Source organism: Eurypyga helias, unplaced genomic scaffold, assembly GCF_000690775.1.
Source record: "Eurypyga helias isolate BGI_N326 unplaced genomic scaffold, ASM69077v1 scaffold11921, whole genome shotgun sequence".
In the NCBI taxonomy this organism is placed as follows: domain Eukaryota; kingdom Metazoa; phylum Chordata; class Aves; order Eurypygiformes; family Eurypygidae; genus Eurypyga; species Eurypyga helias.
Genome location: NW_010230252.1, coordinates 15792 through 32941, shown reverse-complemented (window position 1 = coordinate 32941; position 17150 = coordinate 15792). Strand labels below are relative to the sequence as shown.

The window sequence follows — 17150 nt, the reverse complement described above, 5'->3', positions numbered from 1 at the left end:
AAATGAACTTCAGTAAAGCCGGGTCTTCAAAATTTCACAGATTTAAAAGTTCTATAATGGATTAGATCCAATGAAGAACTGTGGAATCTGCAGGGATACATAGGCTATATTTAGTCTAATAATTAGTAGTTAAACCTAAATGAGGTGTCAGAATTGACATCCTAAAGACTCCCTAATTCAGGTGCCATTTACCCCTGAAGGTGACTAACCACACCGTAATACTTACCAATAAAATTTCCTCTTTAGTTTGCTTCTGTGCCTGCACAGAATTAGCTCATTTTGAGCTGAAGTATGCAGTTCTTACGTAGAGCCTGATGAATTTTCTTCCACCCAAGGTGCTGTGAGCATTTTTAACCAACATAAGAAAGACTAAGTTTCTCAACAAGTGAAAGTGAAGTCACTCCTTGAAATAAAAGTAGTTGTGATGCAAACCATCTGCTGGGCTAAACAATTGATCTGAGATTAGCTTGGTACCAAGCCTGAGGAGATTGAAATGCACATTTTTTTTTTTTTGGCACCCTAATCAGTGTATCTAACCACCAGGCTATATGCAGAACTGAAAAAGAGCACACTTCCTATTAAATCTGGATGAAGTTGTGCCACTGGGTAGGATGGAATTCAAAGTTTCTGAGACCAAAAGAATCACAAGAAAAAAATGTTGCAACGGATGAAGTTTTGGGGTTTTTTTCCTTGAAGGTGGTGGTGAGGGCTTCAGCTATAGGCCATGTCAGGAACTGAACTGATACTGGCCACTTTTTTGGTGAGTATACTAACTACAACTTCTTGGATAAAACTGAGGGGTTTGACTATTACCACAACTTTTGCATTAAAGAAAATACCTATGTGGAACATAGACTAGAGAATAGAGAGAGATCTGTCAGAACAGAAAACTCTGTTCTTTGAGAGTTCTCTCTCTTCTTTGAACTTCAGGTCTTTGGGAGCTCTAGGTATCTGTGTTCCTAACTACCATGAAGGATTGCTAAATGGTGCTTGGAGGCCCTTACAGTCTGGAGCAGATTTTAGATATGCTCTGTGTGTAGTTCATCCTAGGCTTCTCAGCATCTGGGCTGTCCAGTTTGCAGTTCTAAGGCTCTTAACTCTCCCTATCCACTGAAACAGGATACCTATTAAATCATGGGGATGAACAACCTGAAATTCCTTGGTTCTTTATTGGGTCTGTTTTAGAAACTACTTGGGAGCTTGTAGAGAGGCTTAAATGCAGGTCTGTTATTCTGTAATGATGTGTGCGTTGGAAAAGTTGAACAGTCACATCTGGAGCCTGTGCTTTACCCGCACATTCAGCTTCAACCACATAGTGAGTTATAGTAATCCAGGGTGGAGGTCACAGACAAATGGATTGTTTGTCAGGATTGTTACAAGGGAGGAAGAAACATAAAGCCAGATTCAAAAAAACCCCAATGTTTATGTGCCAAAAGGGTCACTTGGGATGTATTTAGGCCTGTGGGTCCAGGTGAGCAATCCCCACAAAATCCTTCTTTTCTTGTATGACTGAGAATCCTGAGGCATCTCATGTTCTTGCTACTAAGATTTGTTAAGCACACAAAGTGCTGCTGGCTCTGCTTTGCTGGGCTGGCATCATTTTGACTGTGCAGAGCATTTTAATGCTTAATGTTTAAATTCACAGAATAGGCATATATTGCCTTTAAGGTCAAGGGCTATTCCAGTAGCTATGCCATGAGTGTGCATCACTCACATAGGCAGCTTTGAGTTCAGCACGTAATAAGCCAGTTGAGACTACAGCACTTCAAAACCATGGCAAGAAATGTAAGTGATGGGATGGTGCTTCTGCTCTCCGGTGTTTCTGACTTTCTAAATCTTTATGCTTATATTCAGTGACCCATCGCTAGTGGTGCCTGCTCTTTTAGACCCTATCAGGGCCCCCACTGAGTACATTGCTGTGTATCACCCTGGAGTAACTCTCTAGCTGCAGAAGGCTTGCATCTGGGTGTTTGGGTTCCATGAACAGGCGCTCCTATTACTACGCCACTCTAAAAGTTATATATATATACATATTTGTTGAAAGGTATCAAGAAAAAGCAACAGAGTGCTGAATGTCATGATCACACTGTTGGAATGTGAGAACAAGTTGTCTCCCTGTCTGTTTTGCTGATGGGCCTAGGGAAGTTCTGAAAAGAGATAGCATAAGCTCTGGGAGGCTGCAGAAGGAGTAGTTAATTGAGTGCCCTCTTTGAGTCTTATCAGAGACAAATTAGATGTACCAAGATATTTAATTCTATGGTTTGGAGACTTTCTTCTGTATGTTACTGTCTCAAAGTCACTACAGAGATTTCTGAGAACAACATGGAGATCATCTTGCTTGTGCCAAGGCCATGGAATATGTAAATTGGAGTTCTCAAGGCAGTCTTTAGTCTGTGTCTTGGCCTGAGCAGTAGATTTTCTGTTTCCCATGTTGCTGGCAATAGCTGTAAAGTCAAATACTGGCTTCTTTGGCTGGTGAAGATACTACATTGTTCTAAAGGCATGGCTGGTGTGCTTTTTCAGAGGACAAGTTGATCAGTTCAGTTAGTAATGGGCATATTTGTTCTTCAGTGCCTGTCACAAGACAGCAATGACATGGATCCCGTACATGGATAGTGCTACTCCTCCAGAAGCAGCTTGCTTTGTAGTTTAAACTTCTATGTATTAGGGCAACTTGGCTCTGGACCAGCACTTTAATGTTTCATTTTCATGTATAACCAGAGTTTATGGAAATAAGAAGTGAATATTGTGGTCTTATTCATAAATCCAGAGAGGCTTTGGCTAATTTTCCTTTCTTAATAGCATCATTTGAGTTCATAAAGCTTTTATTGTAATAAGGAGTCACAAAATGAAGACTGAAAGTCTGTGAGGTAAAATTCCTAAGTTTGGGATCAGTGCTGTTGAAACAAAATAATACTTGTCCAAAGAGCTAGTGTGAATGTATAAGATCTGCCTATTTTTTCACAGAGTTATTTTTAAGAGGTAGAAATATTGTTTAGTTACTGTGATACCTGAAAATGAGTATTCTTTGCCACAGAGTTTTTCTGTGATTTCTCAGACTGCCTTAAGTTCTTTTTATTGATTGTGAAATGTCTAGAGAGCTGACTGAACAGAAGAATCAGTCTGGAGAAGTGAATGAAAGACACTTGCTTTCCAGTTCTTGATGTGCTGATCAATGCTTTCTTCTGTTGTGTTATATCTTTGAAGATTATTTTCCTCTACAGTCCTGCTCTAATGCAGTGTTGATCTTCATTGCTGCAATAACACAGCAGGCAGAAGGACTACAGCCAAAGTCAACTTAGTGCTTTGAAACTGATGTCAGAGAGATGATATGTTTGTTAAGGAGTTGCCATGTACCCTCTTGGTCAAATGTGTTTGTGATCTTGCAATATGTGGTGTAAACTTGAAATAAAATCTTTCTCAGTGTTTATTGAAACTGATATACTCATGTATTATGCCAGATTCAGCAGCACTGACGAACCGGCTCACACATACGGCATTAGCAAATATAAACTGTCTCTCTGACATGTACGCCTGTGTTGACTTTGTTACCTGGTAATCCATTTGGAGTGCATTTTCTTAGGATTACCATTTTATCAGTTGTGCCTGTGTGATTTTACAGCTGACAAATCTCTTCTAAGCTACTAGGGAAACATTTCTTCTCTCCATTAACTAAACGTTAAAAGCCACAGCTGGGAATGGGGGCAGGAGTTGAAAAATTCGATGAGGCATTATCTTAACTTCAGATGTTTGACAGCAGAGTAGGAATCTGTACCCGTTAAGTGATGTCTGAGACCCCCTGCACACTTCATGGGAGACTGAACGGTTTCAGCATGTGGTCTGAAACATCAGCATCTCAATCAGGGAACTTTCTTGCTACCATTGGAGTGTCCTAACATGACCTGCAGTGAGTTACCTTCACCAGCTTGAATCCAAGTATTTTCCCTGGTGGAAAGACACCCAGAGTAATTTTTTTGAAAGAACCGAATGGTGTGCACACTCTTAAGGCATTATTAAGGGTGTTGGTGTAGCTTCCATCCATATTCTATGTTAGTAGATGGATCTAACAGGTAGCTCAAGAGTAGCAGGATGTGAATCCCACAACCACTGGAAATGGGTGAGCCCAAGCCTGTCTCTCCAAGCAGCCCATTCTCTCACCTCACAAACAGGTGAGATGGCAGAGGAAAATCTTCCTTCTGAAGAACTGAAGACTCACTGTGGCAAGAGAGGAGACTTGGATTTTAGAGCCTTGCAGCTTCCATAGTGCATAAGGAACAGCTAGTCCTGTGTACTTGTCTCAAAAACTGTTTACATATTTAATTTGAAACAATCTTTAGATAAACTGCATAAACCAACTTGAAAGAAAAAACTAGAACCCAGTATTCGCCCTTTCGAAGGAGAGTGCTGTAAGGCTAAAACTTATGCTTTCTCTCTCTAGCCCAGTAAGTCTTCCAATGGAAGGGGGATGAATGCGATGACCTTACCCAGAACTACCTATGCCCTGGGAATCCCAAGTCATCAACGAGACAATTTTCCTCAGCCAGGAATAGGTGTAGATGTCTCATTTCAGGGGAAAAGATTTTAATGATAAGGCTGACACAAAGATACTGCTTCTTTTTCCGTCACAGAACTGCTGATGAAGCAGTTAGAGTCTAATCATGATCACCTGAATACAGATCATCCCAGCAGAAATGCCTTTATTTAATAATTAATGCCTAGATACAATTGACAAAATACAGAGTCACTAGGAAATGTAAATAAAAGTAATACATTTTACATGTATAATGGAGGAAGTGTATTTTTCCATTTAGCATTAAAGTCAGCCCTAAAGAAGAGAGCCTGTAAAATTACAGAAGCAACACAATAGCCACTTGCTGTCTTGCTGTCTTTCAGAGTAACTCATATACTTGCACTCTGCTTCAAATACATTTTACATACTTGTGTGTGAGTGTGTGTGACAGCACATCTATGAGGAGAGTTCCTAACAGCTAAATATATGATAATAAGAAAACAAGAAGTTTATAAGACAGAAAGTTACAAGAGATGTTTTAATGACTGAGGTTTAGTTAAATCAGAATATAAATTGATTTTTTTTTCTTTTTTTCTTTTTTTTTTTTTTTGACACAGAGGATTCAGCATTGCATCGTTTGTTAAAGTCAGACCGAAAACCAACTCAGGATTCACTTCATATGTACATTTCCTATGTAAAGAAATGCTTTTATCTAACACTGATGAGAACATGTTCTCAATAGTATTTTCAGTTTGAACTCTTTCCTCTATATGGTTTTAAGATTAATATAAGTATACTACTATCAAAATAACTACATAGTGGGAGGTAAACTAAATGTTGCAAATTGCTGGACTGGTAAAGGAGACTTATGATTAACAAACTAACCAACTTTGCACTTTTCTGTTGTATTTTTGTCCAAAGACTGGTTCAGTAATGAGAGAGAATTTGATTGCAAAATAAGAAAGAATTTTTGTTTTTATGCAGATCCTATGGAAAGAGAAAATGCATGTTGTAATAGTTGTTAATAATTTCTAAAACTCTCCCCAGCAGAACTGCACACCTAAAATTTTTCTCTCACACTAAATCATTTCACAAGCTACCAAAGCCAGAAGCAAAAGTCTCATTGAAGGGTAGAAATACCTGCTCTTCTGATCACAGCATAGATATCCAGCCCTAGATCTGAATGGTCAAAACTGGAGCTGAATTCAGTGGAACCAGAATTTCATTCCTGATGCTGTTTGTTGTGTTAGTTGCTACTAAAGTAGGAATTCAGACAAAATTCAAATTAATCAATTTCAAAATAAAGTTAACTCATCAGATGCTATCATAACAGGAAAATACATATGCTACTCATGGTAATGGTTGTATAAGAAATGCCAGTTCAATATCCTGTGCTGCCCAGAACCAGATCATTACAAAGATATAGCAAAGACAACCAATTGCTAGTAAATAGTAGCTTAAATCTAGAAAAACAACTCAGCTACGGGGAGAAATCCAGAATTCATAGCCAGAAAGTGGGATCCAGAGTGATGTGTTAGGGACCGTGACTCCCAGTACAGTTCATGGGGAGAATTAGGCACTTCGGGTATTGCCTAGAGACAATGAATAGGAAACACAGATGATGAGATCGGTCTTAACTTCTCTCTCTCCAAGTAGGCACTTCAGCCCCAAGCAAGTGGCTCTCTCCACAGGGCATTCAGACCACAAAATGCTTTCTAAAATTACCATATTCGTATTGGCAAGGCTTACACATTTCTTTTTGAAGCATATCGGAGGAGAAAAGAAAATCAGTTTCAGCAACAATATATTGGGGTTGAAGGATTAGCCGAGATAGTCAGAGTTTAATTCCTCCTCATACTGAAAGAGGTTGTAATCCTGATCTCCTATCCCACCAAGTGCTCCACCATCAGACTGCAGACTCCCTACCTGTGACTGCGGCCTTAGAATTATTGCGTCGGGTACGTGGGACCTGGGACCCTCCTGTACAAAACTACCACAGATGTACTTTTTAACAGCTCCCTCAAATGTTTCTGAGTGGATTTGTTTCCTTTACGCCAGCTGAGTTCAGATCAGAAGGGTGGATTTCAAAGACTGACACTGCTGAGCAGATTCATGCTGATACAGCGTTTTACCATTGTCATGTGCAGCTATTTGCAGCTCAGGACAGATCTGTGAATCTACCCAAATGAGACAGAGTACAGTTTGGGGTTTTTTTTTAGCTTGTGAAAGGTTTAGTATGTATTAATAAACACAGAAATCTTTTGTATGCTCAACTACAAAATGCCATAATTTATAGTAGGTTTTCTAATATGTATTTTATTATCGCATATGTACAACAGGCTGGCTTTCAGGAATAGCCTTAAAAAGCATAAGCAACAGAGTAGTTCATCTGTGACTCTTATAATGGACCATAAATGTTTCAGAAGAATGGTCTGGTGAGGGACTTCTTGACTCATGTTTTGTTCTGCAGGCTCTGCAAACAAAGAATGTGTATGTATTTAACAATAAGCTACACAACTTTTGGTTTGAACTTTGGCTTAATTGAAATCAGTGGCAAAATTCCCCTCTTTTTATGATGAACACTGTGATATAAAATAATTCCCTTCACCATTATTGATGTACTGTTCTTTCTTCCATCCCCTGTATTCTTTAAATCTGAGTTTTATTTATATGCTGATATTTCTGTAACTGCAAACCTAAAGAGAAAGCCTCTATTCCCATATATCCTTGACTTGCCTTTTGCATTTTTGTGCATGATTCCTCTTTGATCTGCCTCAGAATTTAATAATGAAATTTGACTCAATATCCCTCCCACTGTATATAGCTCCTGCTACATCATGTTCTGTTACCTATCATCTGACAGTGTAAGTCTTGAAATCTGGCCATTTAATTTGGTCCAAGAAAATGTATCATTTAAGAAAAGGCCACGTTCATTTGACTAAGTGAATGCACATTTCTGTTTTCTTACCAAACATTGGTGTATGAGCAGTTTCACATACTGTGTGGGGGGGAATGTTTACAGAATCCTATCAGCAAAACTGGCATTTGGCAAGAAGATTAACTACAATAGCAGCATTCACGGTTTGGTTTCTAAATGTGTTATAATGCTCAATATTTTCATTTCCTTTCTGTGTTACCTCTGCCTGCTACAGGACTATGAAGGTAGCCTCACAGATTTTTTTTTTAATTCAGATTTCACCTTCCCCTGCCATGGGACAGGAAATGAAACCTCCTGAAGCCTGGGATCTCTGCATGAATGGAGGGCATTGTAGATACGCATCGTATTTCACTCCTCCCTGCTGACACCCACAATGTCAGTTCTTTGCATCACTGGACTGTTTTTAAAGACAGTTGCAGTGCCAACCTCTTAACTAAGTAAAAACATTTCATTTTTTGCTTTTGCAATTTCCTAGAATCAATGATTAATATACCTATCAAATTACCTGATCTTTAGGAGAGTCAACAGGACTATTCCTAGGATGAGAACTATGCAGGAGGAATAGGCAATAATGTAGACTGTTTCACCTATAAGTAAAACAACAGAAAGCAGACATGAAACATTTACTCCTTCAGTAATAAGAATCAGATTTGAGATCTGAATTGGAATGCATACATATATAAGTTAAATTAGCTATCAATTCTGACATAAGTAATTAAAACGAGGAAAAAGGCCTAGAGGGTATGCCAATAGTAGGAATAACTCTTCCTTCACCAGTTGGTCCAAAATAATTTTCAGATTCCTTTCAGTAAATAACAGCTCCAATAGCAATTCATATGCAGAGCAGTACCTTTTACTCCACTCCATGGGAAGAGCTTGTTAGTATGATTTGCGTTTTGGAGTATTCTCCCCATTGATTTTAAGGTGTTAATTTTATTCCCAGTATCAGAGTAGACCTGACTCATACCTACCTGCTAGACCTCATCACAATCACCATAACTGCGGTGTGCAGCAATACTTGATCTAGAATGAAATTAGTGTAAAATGGGTTCTAACACTGTGTTTCTGGGCCCTGTGCCCATAAGTTTCCTCTTTCTCTTAGGCTTCTCACCAAAATGTCACTTAGGCAGCTTATGTGCTAAAAATTCCAACTGTTGAAACAACTGGGAGTTGTTTCAACTTTTGTTTTCCAAATGAGGAGAAACTTGTTTTTCCTGGAGGAATCAATCCATCAGCTTCGATCAAATAATCTGAAGGAAAAGTTTCTGTTGAGGATGTAGCATAAGCCCTGAACCTCGGATGGAGAGGTGCGGAGGTTAGATGACTTGACAAGAGGACTCAGATCAAGCATAAAATGTGAGACCTTTCTGGTACTTTCCCATTGCACTGATTCTGTTGTGTTTATGCAATTAAATAACTTTCGTTTATATAGGAACTGAAATGCAGAGGGCCTTATCTGTTCTCAAGCCGCTCCACCTCCCATAGTCAGTGAGGAAGAGATGGAGTCCCAGCCCCATCACTGGGCCAGTTACCTGGGCTGTGAGAAAGACAAATTCTGGTCTCTGAATCAGCTATCAGTTATTGTATGTTCTGTGGGTTTTTGCATATGCACACACAGACCCTAAATGAGACATTTCTATATACACTACGTGTTTGCAACGGATGCAGTGTATAGTGTAGTACAACCACAGGCAGTATGGATACTGGAGCAGCTCCAGGAAGGAAGAGTAAATATATATTCTACAACAAAATGAGCAGTGGGCAAGAGCTGAGCAGGGATTGGACCTGCTTGTTTTTAGGAAAAGAATAATTTTTAGGGTTTTTTTACTGCTTCTGTATCTTAACTGTACACTCAGTCATTTTTTTTGGAAACTTTCTACAACTGCAGGAGCAGTTGTAGGGGCAAAAGTTTCCTACTTTTTTTGCAGTGGAAAGTGAGGTTCACACATATCTAAGGCAAACAGAAGTTTTTAAAGAACATCACTTATCACAACACTAGCAAAATCATTAGTAGCAATAGTCATGGATGGTTAAAAATTGCCTAATATAATTTCATCATCACACTGTAAACTTCTTTAAAAAGTTGGACAAAGTGTTTCATTTTGATTAAAAAAACCCACTGAAATGATAAAGTGAAAACAAAACATTCTTTTTTTGTCAAAATCTTATAAAATGCTGTGGTTTTGGTGAAGTAACTTCTGGCAAAAGAGATGTTGATTATAACATTTTCAGTTCTATGGGGAACACAAGAAAGATGTTAATAATGGGATCATGCTAAAAGCTATATATTTTCTCCTACCTTCTGAGAAGTGAGGGAATTTGTAAGGCTAGGAGAGGGCATGATTTTGTGGGTGAAGAGCTAATTCTTCATTTTATATATTCTTTGTGGTTTAAGTATTTGAATGTACTTATTTATCTTTCCTTCAGTGTGTTGTTGGGGTGTGTGTTTCTTGATAGGCATTCTGCTGTTCTTCAAAAATCCAAAGGATATATTATAGAAATTTTCACTATTAATCTATATTAAATCAGTTCTTGAAATGTGAAATAGTGCTAGAGAAGGTAAGAAATTTTAGCTCTGTTCATCCTAAATCTTGTCCATGAAAACTACCAGAATCCAAATTTCAATTCCTGTGTGACATAACAGGCTGTATTATCGCATTTTGATCTCTGTATGCATGGTATTGATTATCTGAACATATCTAACAATAAGGTAAGGCTTAAAAACAGTGCCCTAAATGAACTATAAGAACTGGCTGAAATTAGTCACATCTCTAGTTGCAGAGCAGTAAACAACCTTAGCTCCCATGCTATATGCCCATTCACAGTTCACTGGGATCATAGAATCATTTATATTGGAAGACACCTTTAATTGAGTAATTGAGTCCAACAGTCCAACCTGCTCTGGAGAGGAGACAGATTGATGACAAGCATTAAACACATGATTAAAAGTTAGAATAACTTTCTATTCTTAGCAGAAATGGAAAAAATATAGCACACATCATGTGCCTATGTCATTACTCTTCTGAGAAACAGCTCTCCCTATTTCAGTGCCTCTCTTCAACTGGCTGAGATGCAGAAGAGCAAGCCTGGTTTGGGTTCTCTGACTGGAGAAAGAGATACAGATATCTGCATGTACCATGGAGAAAGAACGGCACGTGCAATGTCTAAAGACTTATAAAAGGAGTTGGCTAAAAGACGAGGTGTTTCCGGCTGGGTTCTGCAGAGAATGAATAGACAAGTGGAAAGCAGGCATTTCCATTGCAAGGGGAAGGGCTGCGAGGTGCTGGGAGGGCTGCTCTGTCCCGTGGAGGTAACTTGTAGTCATGAGAAAACCTTCTCACCTCGGGGTAGGTCTATAGCAGGGCCACCACGGCTGCATGATGCGTGGCTTGCCCTTCCTAGGGTGGGCTGCAAACCTCAGGGACACAACCACTGGGGTTGCAGGTATTACCGAAGCACTAGCTGGAGCTGTCTGCATAGACACACGGGCACATCCAGTGATGAAGTTCAGTAGAGGAGCTGTGGGCTCAGCAGCTGGAACAATTAGCGGCTTTAGACTCTTGTGTAAATCTACCTGCTTATGTATACATAGCGAAATGGCTGTGAATATTCATCTGACAGATTAATTCCGGCTGGTGCTCAGAGGTTTCTTGGCTACCTGCAGCTTGTCACAGGCTTTTTCCTACATTTATAAAACAATCAGATTGACAATGTTTCATACCTTACAAATTAAAGTCACTGGAGCTGAACTAATCTCAGTTCCCACAGCAGCTGGTATAATTATAGATAAACCCTGCCAATTACTTGTTTATCTAGATTCTCAGCACGGCAAAACTCCTCAATAGGAAATATATGATAACTCTACAATTTAAGATGAAATGAGATCAATTTCAACAGTTTTGAGTCAAGCCCAATTTTATTGTATCTCACAAGAACAGGATAAGAGTTCTGTATTTCTAGCTTTATCTTCCAGCCAAAAATTACTTTAGCTCCAAAACTCTATGCTGATGAAAGTAAATGCTTATCTTCACACATGAATCATTTTTTAAATTAAAGCGTGGGAAGCAGTCTTTTAAAGTATGTGGATCTGTAAAATTGTGGTGATAATTTGCATAGGATAAAGTCAAAACCAGCCTGAAAGTGCACAACTAGATAGGCAATAACAACATTTTTGAAGTTTGGAGAATTTTTGTTTGATTTATCACTTTCTGCTGTTGTTTCCAAAATGACATAAAATTCTGGCCCCATCTAACCTTACAGCTAAAGTCTCATTAATTTTGCTATGGTTAGGACTGCCCACATCACATCTTGTTAATGGGATTGAATCAGCCCACAGACAACTGGGTTGGCCTGTACCCTCCTTGGGTACGTGAATGAGTGTACATCCAGTCAAGATTTTTACGCAGCCCTGTTATCATATGGTTACACCAAAAACTGAAATAATACTCTTCCAACTGAACAGAGTTATATTTATTTGCAAATATATGTGAATATATGTGTATATGTTTATTATTTATTATGAAAGATTTGATTTATTAAAATATTATTAAAACCAGTCTTAACCAATGCCATGATTTGCAATGCTGCTGAATAGAATGGAGAAGTCTTATTGTTTTTTGAACAGTAAGTATTTTTTTTTAATATAAAACTAAGAAAAAGTTGAAGAAATACTGAGTTTCTTCTGAGCATGTTCATCTGTAGATGGCCATTAGTTAGAACTGGTGAAAGACATCCTTCTATCTTCTAATGTCAAGCTAACTGAAGGATTCTTCTGAGATTTTGATGTAGGGACAAGACATTGGCAAACTGTATCTCCTGCTTTCCAAGCAGAAAATAGCCAAGAAGCAAGTATCTTCAAATATCTTCACACACGCAAAAGGACGTATTTGACAACTTAACTGTTTTGCCCTTGCACCCTGTGATTCTTCTTGGGACTTGATTTCAGTAACGATAAATATTTTGAAAGGATGATAACTCCCTTTGCAGCCTGAGTAATGCACATTTACTAGCACATGTATCTAGGATACGGGGTTAAATTTTTGGCAGTGGGATTTATGAAACAATTTGCAATATGGTTTTTATCATCAGGTAGATATCCTGAATCAGATTCTTCTCCTTGACCTGGCTTCCTATGAGACATTTATAGCTTAGAGGGTTCCCATCTAGTGTACATGACAGCTCCAAAAGAAGGAATATTTTATTGTGTGGTTTAGGCTGGTCAGCATTCTTTTTATTTTTCTAAGGCCATCCAAATTCTGTTAAGAGTTCAAGGACAGTTTTTTGGAAAGTATTCAAACTTCAGTGGGAACAGAATTAACTGGGTACAGGCTGCTTTTTGCAGTCATTTATCCAAATCTCTGAGGGAAATGGATAGTACATTTTACCCACTGAAAGGGTCTGCAGTTAGAACTAGTCACAGGGGTGAAATATCTCACATTTTACATTTTCTCACTTAGAACAGGATTTCTTGCATTATAACTTGCATTATTTAACCACTAGAGTCTCGTTCCAGCTAAAGATTCAGGCTCCTCCTGTAGTTGGCAAAGAGAAGCCAACACTTCCAGCAAAGACAGTCTGTAAAGGTGGGATTAAACTTCTGAGGGTCCCTGACTTTCTTCTCTGGCTACACAGGGGACTTGGGTGACATGCATGATTCTTCGGTAAATAATTTTCATGCTAAAATTACAGCTGTAATTACAAATGTAAGTCTCAGGAATATCATTCCCGGGAATCTATTTTTATACTTCCCAGATTGTCTGCTTCAGTAATAGTTGAAGGATGGAGATGATCAAAACCCCTTCACTTCGCACTGCATGCAGAGCTTGAATTATTTTTTTCACTGTTAAAGGTGTTCAGTATGAACATTTCTGGGAACTAATTTGTAGTAATGTCTGGAGTACTGTAATCTGTCCCACACGAGGTAGAACAGGTCATTTTTGTCAGAGTTGCTATTGTGCATTAAGCTTTTCAGTGTTCTCACTCTGTAACTGGGTCCTTCAAAACAAAATATAAAATTAATATTATTTCAACCATGAGAAAATTTGTATATTAATTCAATATCCCTTAACTTTATGCCACTTAATTGCTTACTGTAACTGCATGGAAATAAAACCAGACACGGCTCTTCAGCCCATGGGATATCATGATCCATAAATGTGTGCCCTTCTGTTGCACGAGAAGGTAAAGTCTGATGAAGTGTAGCACAAGCCCCTTCTCAGAGCACTGAGTGTGGCTTCCTAATTTCGTTGTTGTAACTACTATGGCACAAAAAGTCAAGAGAGGTAGGAGAGAAGTAGGTGTTCCATCAAAGCTAGTAATTTGTATTACACATTATGACTACTACTCTCTAATGACTCTATGGAGAGTCAGGCTGTGGTGCGCTTAATAGCTTAAATTTCCCCAATTATAATACAGTGATTGTGAGACATCTATTTCAAAACCACTTATCAGAGACATTGGTTCAGCCTCATTATCTTTATTTTGTGGTTATATAAGCTAAGCCAAACAGGTAGAGAGATTTTTCCACATTATGTTGAAGGGGGAGCAACAGGTGCATCTGACTTGCCTGAACCCACCCAAGTCACCCAACCTTTAGTCATCCCTATCATACATTAAGGAAATCTCAAGAGTACTTCTATTAAAAAGATGGAGTGATTTGCACAAACTTACCATTAATTGAAGAAGAATGGAGCTGTGCTCTGGAAGACTTTTGTCCTGGCAATTCTGTATTCACCCAATGAAAACCTTTCTTCGTAATGGAAATTTCACCTGAATAATTAGAAAGGCAATATCCATTCCAAATATTACTTTAAAATAATAATTTAAATGAATATTTCTGTTTGGCATTTTGACAAAAGTCACAGAATTTATAAAGGCAGCTATTTAAAAATATTGTTTACTGATACTCGATGAATGAGCTGAATGAGTGAATGAAAGTTCCTCCTTTGACATCTCAGTTATATCTCCCCTGTAGTTTGTTTTATGGGGGAACATGTGTGCTTTAAAAATATTCTCTGCCTCAAAACAACTTAAATTCTCTTTTCACATAAACAGTTTAAGAAATAAGTCCATCAAAAGAAGTCGGTCCACCTAGGCAATATAGAAGTGGAGAGTAATGGGTAGTAGTTTGAATTAATTTTCAAAAGGCAAAGCTTATTCACCAAATGAATTGCTAGACCTCAGCTCTTTCACAAAGGCCCGTCCTCTTTGGTGGCATAATTTCATGAGTGTATCTGAAAATACATTGAAATGACAAAAAAAAGATCTACCTAAGTAGAACAGTTTACAGAGCAAGAGGCTAAAACATGCAAAAATATGCATGGTCACTTGCATGGACTGTAAGATGATACATTTTCATTTCCTATAAGAATAAAAACAATATGACAAAGACTCATGTTGGCAGCCTGGGATCTATTCTAAATAGCAATGGACTAAATCTCCTTGTAATGTAGTGTTTCTGTGAGATCCAAAAGTACAACCCAGGGTTAAAATATTTTGGTAACTTAACCCTTTACTTTCTGTCACTGGCATTTTTGCGTATTCGTGTTGTGACACTGATCCTACACTGGCACCTATCCATGCTGTTCTTCTGTCTCATACAGCAGGTAGATACTCACAGTCCTTGCCTTTTACTGAGTCTGCAGCAAGCTTTAATCCTGTAAACTCAGCCACAAGAACAAACACTTGTAGCAAGGCAGTGCCAAGCAAGAGTAGGAAGATGTGATGGTGTAAAAACCACTTGTGGGTCTGTTCACACCTGTTCTAGAGGCAACGATCCCTCTTGCTAGCCCTGGGTATAGCCTATTCAGAAAGACTTCAGTGTTAAAGATCATCACCAGTGTAAGAGTGAGAGTTATCCAAAGTTCAGACCCAGGCTAGATTAATGAGTTTGCAGACGGGGTTGGGTGTGGTCTGCTTCAGAGCACTCTGTCTCTGAACTGCCATGCAGATGATGGCATTTAACACTGTACCTGACAATCAAACCCACAATCATCTCTCTCTTCAGTTTAGCTGCATTACAAGTAGACATCTAGAAAAAAACAAAAGCAAGATTCACAAGACTCTGCCAATCATTTACTCAGCCAGAGGCCCTGCATCCCCACACTGTTTTTGTTTAACTAGCAGGAATTCATGGCATTACAGGAGCAAGGAAGCTTCTCTTCTTCAATCCCAACCAGGTTATTCAAGTTTCCATCACAAAAGAAAAAAACCCAACAATTTATCCTGAGACTGCTTCAGGGAATGGCAGAAGCTCATGAACAATTATTTGATTATTATGTCATGAGGGTCATCTTTTTGCTTTCTAGGTAAAGAGTAACTAACACGATGATGTGATCACTTATTTGGACAATTAAATGCAGCCATAAAGCAAGCAAAAAGAAAAAAGTAACATTCATCAGCAAAATAACTGCCAGTAGTCTCAAAACTGAGTGTGTTTATGGTATCACTTTTCCAGGGGAGTTGTCATATGATTTTTAAACCTTTCTCAGAGTCAGAATTTTAGTAGTGATTAACTAAGCTTAAGGGTGGTGTTTCAGCAACTTGATTTTAATTTCTGGGTAGACTTTGTGTGACGAGAAAAAAATTACGCCCTTATCAGTGGTAACATTTTGGCCGCCGAAATGAAAAAATTAGCTAATTCATTCAGTGAAATGCATGCATGCGATTAGCACATGTTTTTAAAAGACATTCCACAGACATGTTTCCTAGACAGAACTAGGAAATAGTCATTGCTTTTCATTGACATCTTTAGATACAGTTACCTCTCCCAAGCCAGGTTGAGGATATATGTAACTACGTATAGAAGATGGCTGGCATGGGGTATGATTCATTAACAAGTGTGTAACCTATGAGGATTTATATAGCAAAATAGCTGGTCTGATAGACCAGAGATTTTAGAAGAGGTTACTTTGGTCTTTAATCTGATCCATGGACAGATGTCTGGATGTAGCTGGGGCATTGCAGAGGCCGCACACTAACCTTCAGGCTCAGTTTTAGGCTGCAGGCGTCCAGGAACCACCCTGCGTTGTGACCCACAGCACAGTAAGTGGGCACAAACAGGGAATTTACTTTGAAGGCACACTCCTGATTCAGATTAAAACATTAATATTTGCTCCCATATTGCCATTTATTGCACTGACAATTCTCTCTTAAACAAGGGCTTGTGGCAATGACTTTTACATTTAACAAAAATAAGTAGCTGATTTAGCATAGGAAAGGCTTTGCTGGTTCTGAGAACGCACATATACATTTTATCTGAGTTAACCCCAGTGTTTTTACTGAAGGCCAAATCATGAAGCCTCTATTAGTAGCAGCTGGTTTTTTTGAGAGGTTCCATTTAAATTACTGAAGTTATTTTCTGTTGAATGAAGTCTGTTGCTAAATGTGTGCAAGCTATATTAATGCATAGACTCCAAGAAGAAAGGAGAGAAAAAACAACATAGTATGTCATATTATTTGTAAAAACAGTGTACCAAAGTACAACATTAAGGCAATGACAGAAAGGCTTTAGACTTTTCTAATCCGTGTAATAGACCCCAGAAATTATTCTTTTGTTGTTATTCTAGAAAATTCATGTAATGTGACATGAAGTTAATTTTATTGATTTACTACCAATATAAAATATTTCCCCAAATCAGAGGAAAAAAATGTATGTGCAATTTGTATTTTCATTTGGAAAAAAAAAATGCAGATATAAATCCT

The 17150-nt window shown here is 38.4% G+C and overlaps 1 protein-coding gene across 1 annotated transcript in view; it reads right to left on the bottom strand.

The window, feature by feature from the left end:
- Nucleotides 1–5936: 5936 nt before the first annotated feature.
- Nucleotides 5937–17150, bottom strand: part of GFRAL (GDNF family receptor alpha like) — a 17374-nt gene continuing 6160 nt past the window's right edge. Inside the window, exons 6-8 of the mRNA XM_010160676.1 lie at nucleotides 14118–14216; nucleotides 7954–8035; nucleotides 5937–6102 (exon numbers count right to left, since the gene is read on the bottom strand). Coding sequence (XP_010158978.1) covers nucleotides 6045–6102; nucleotides 7954–8035; nucleotides 14118–14216 — 239 coding nt within the window. The 3' untranslated portion in view covers nucleotides 5937–6044. The remainder of the gene's footprint in view (nucleotides 6103–7953; nucleotides 8036–14117; nucleotides 14217–17150) is intronic.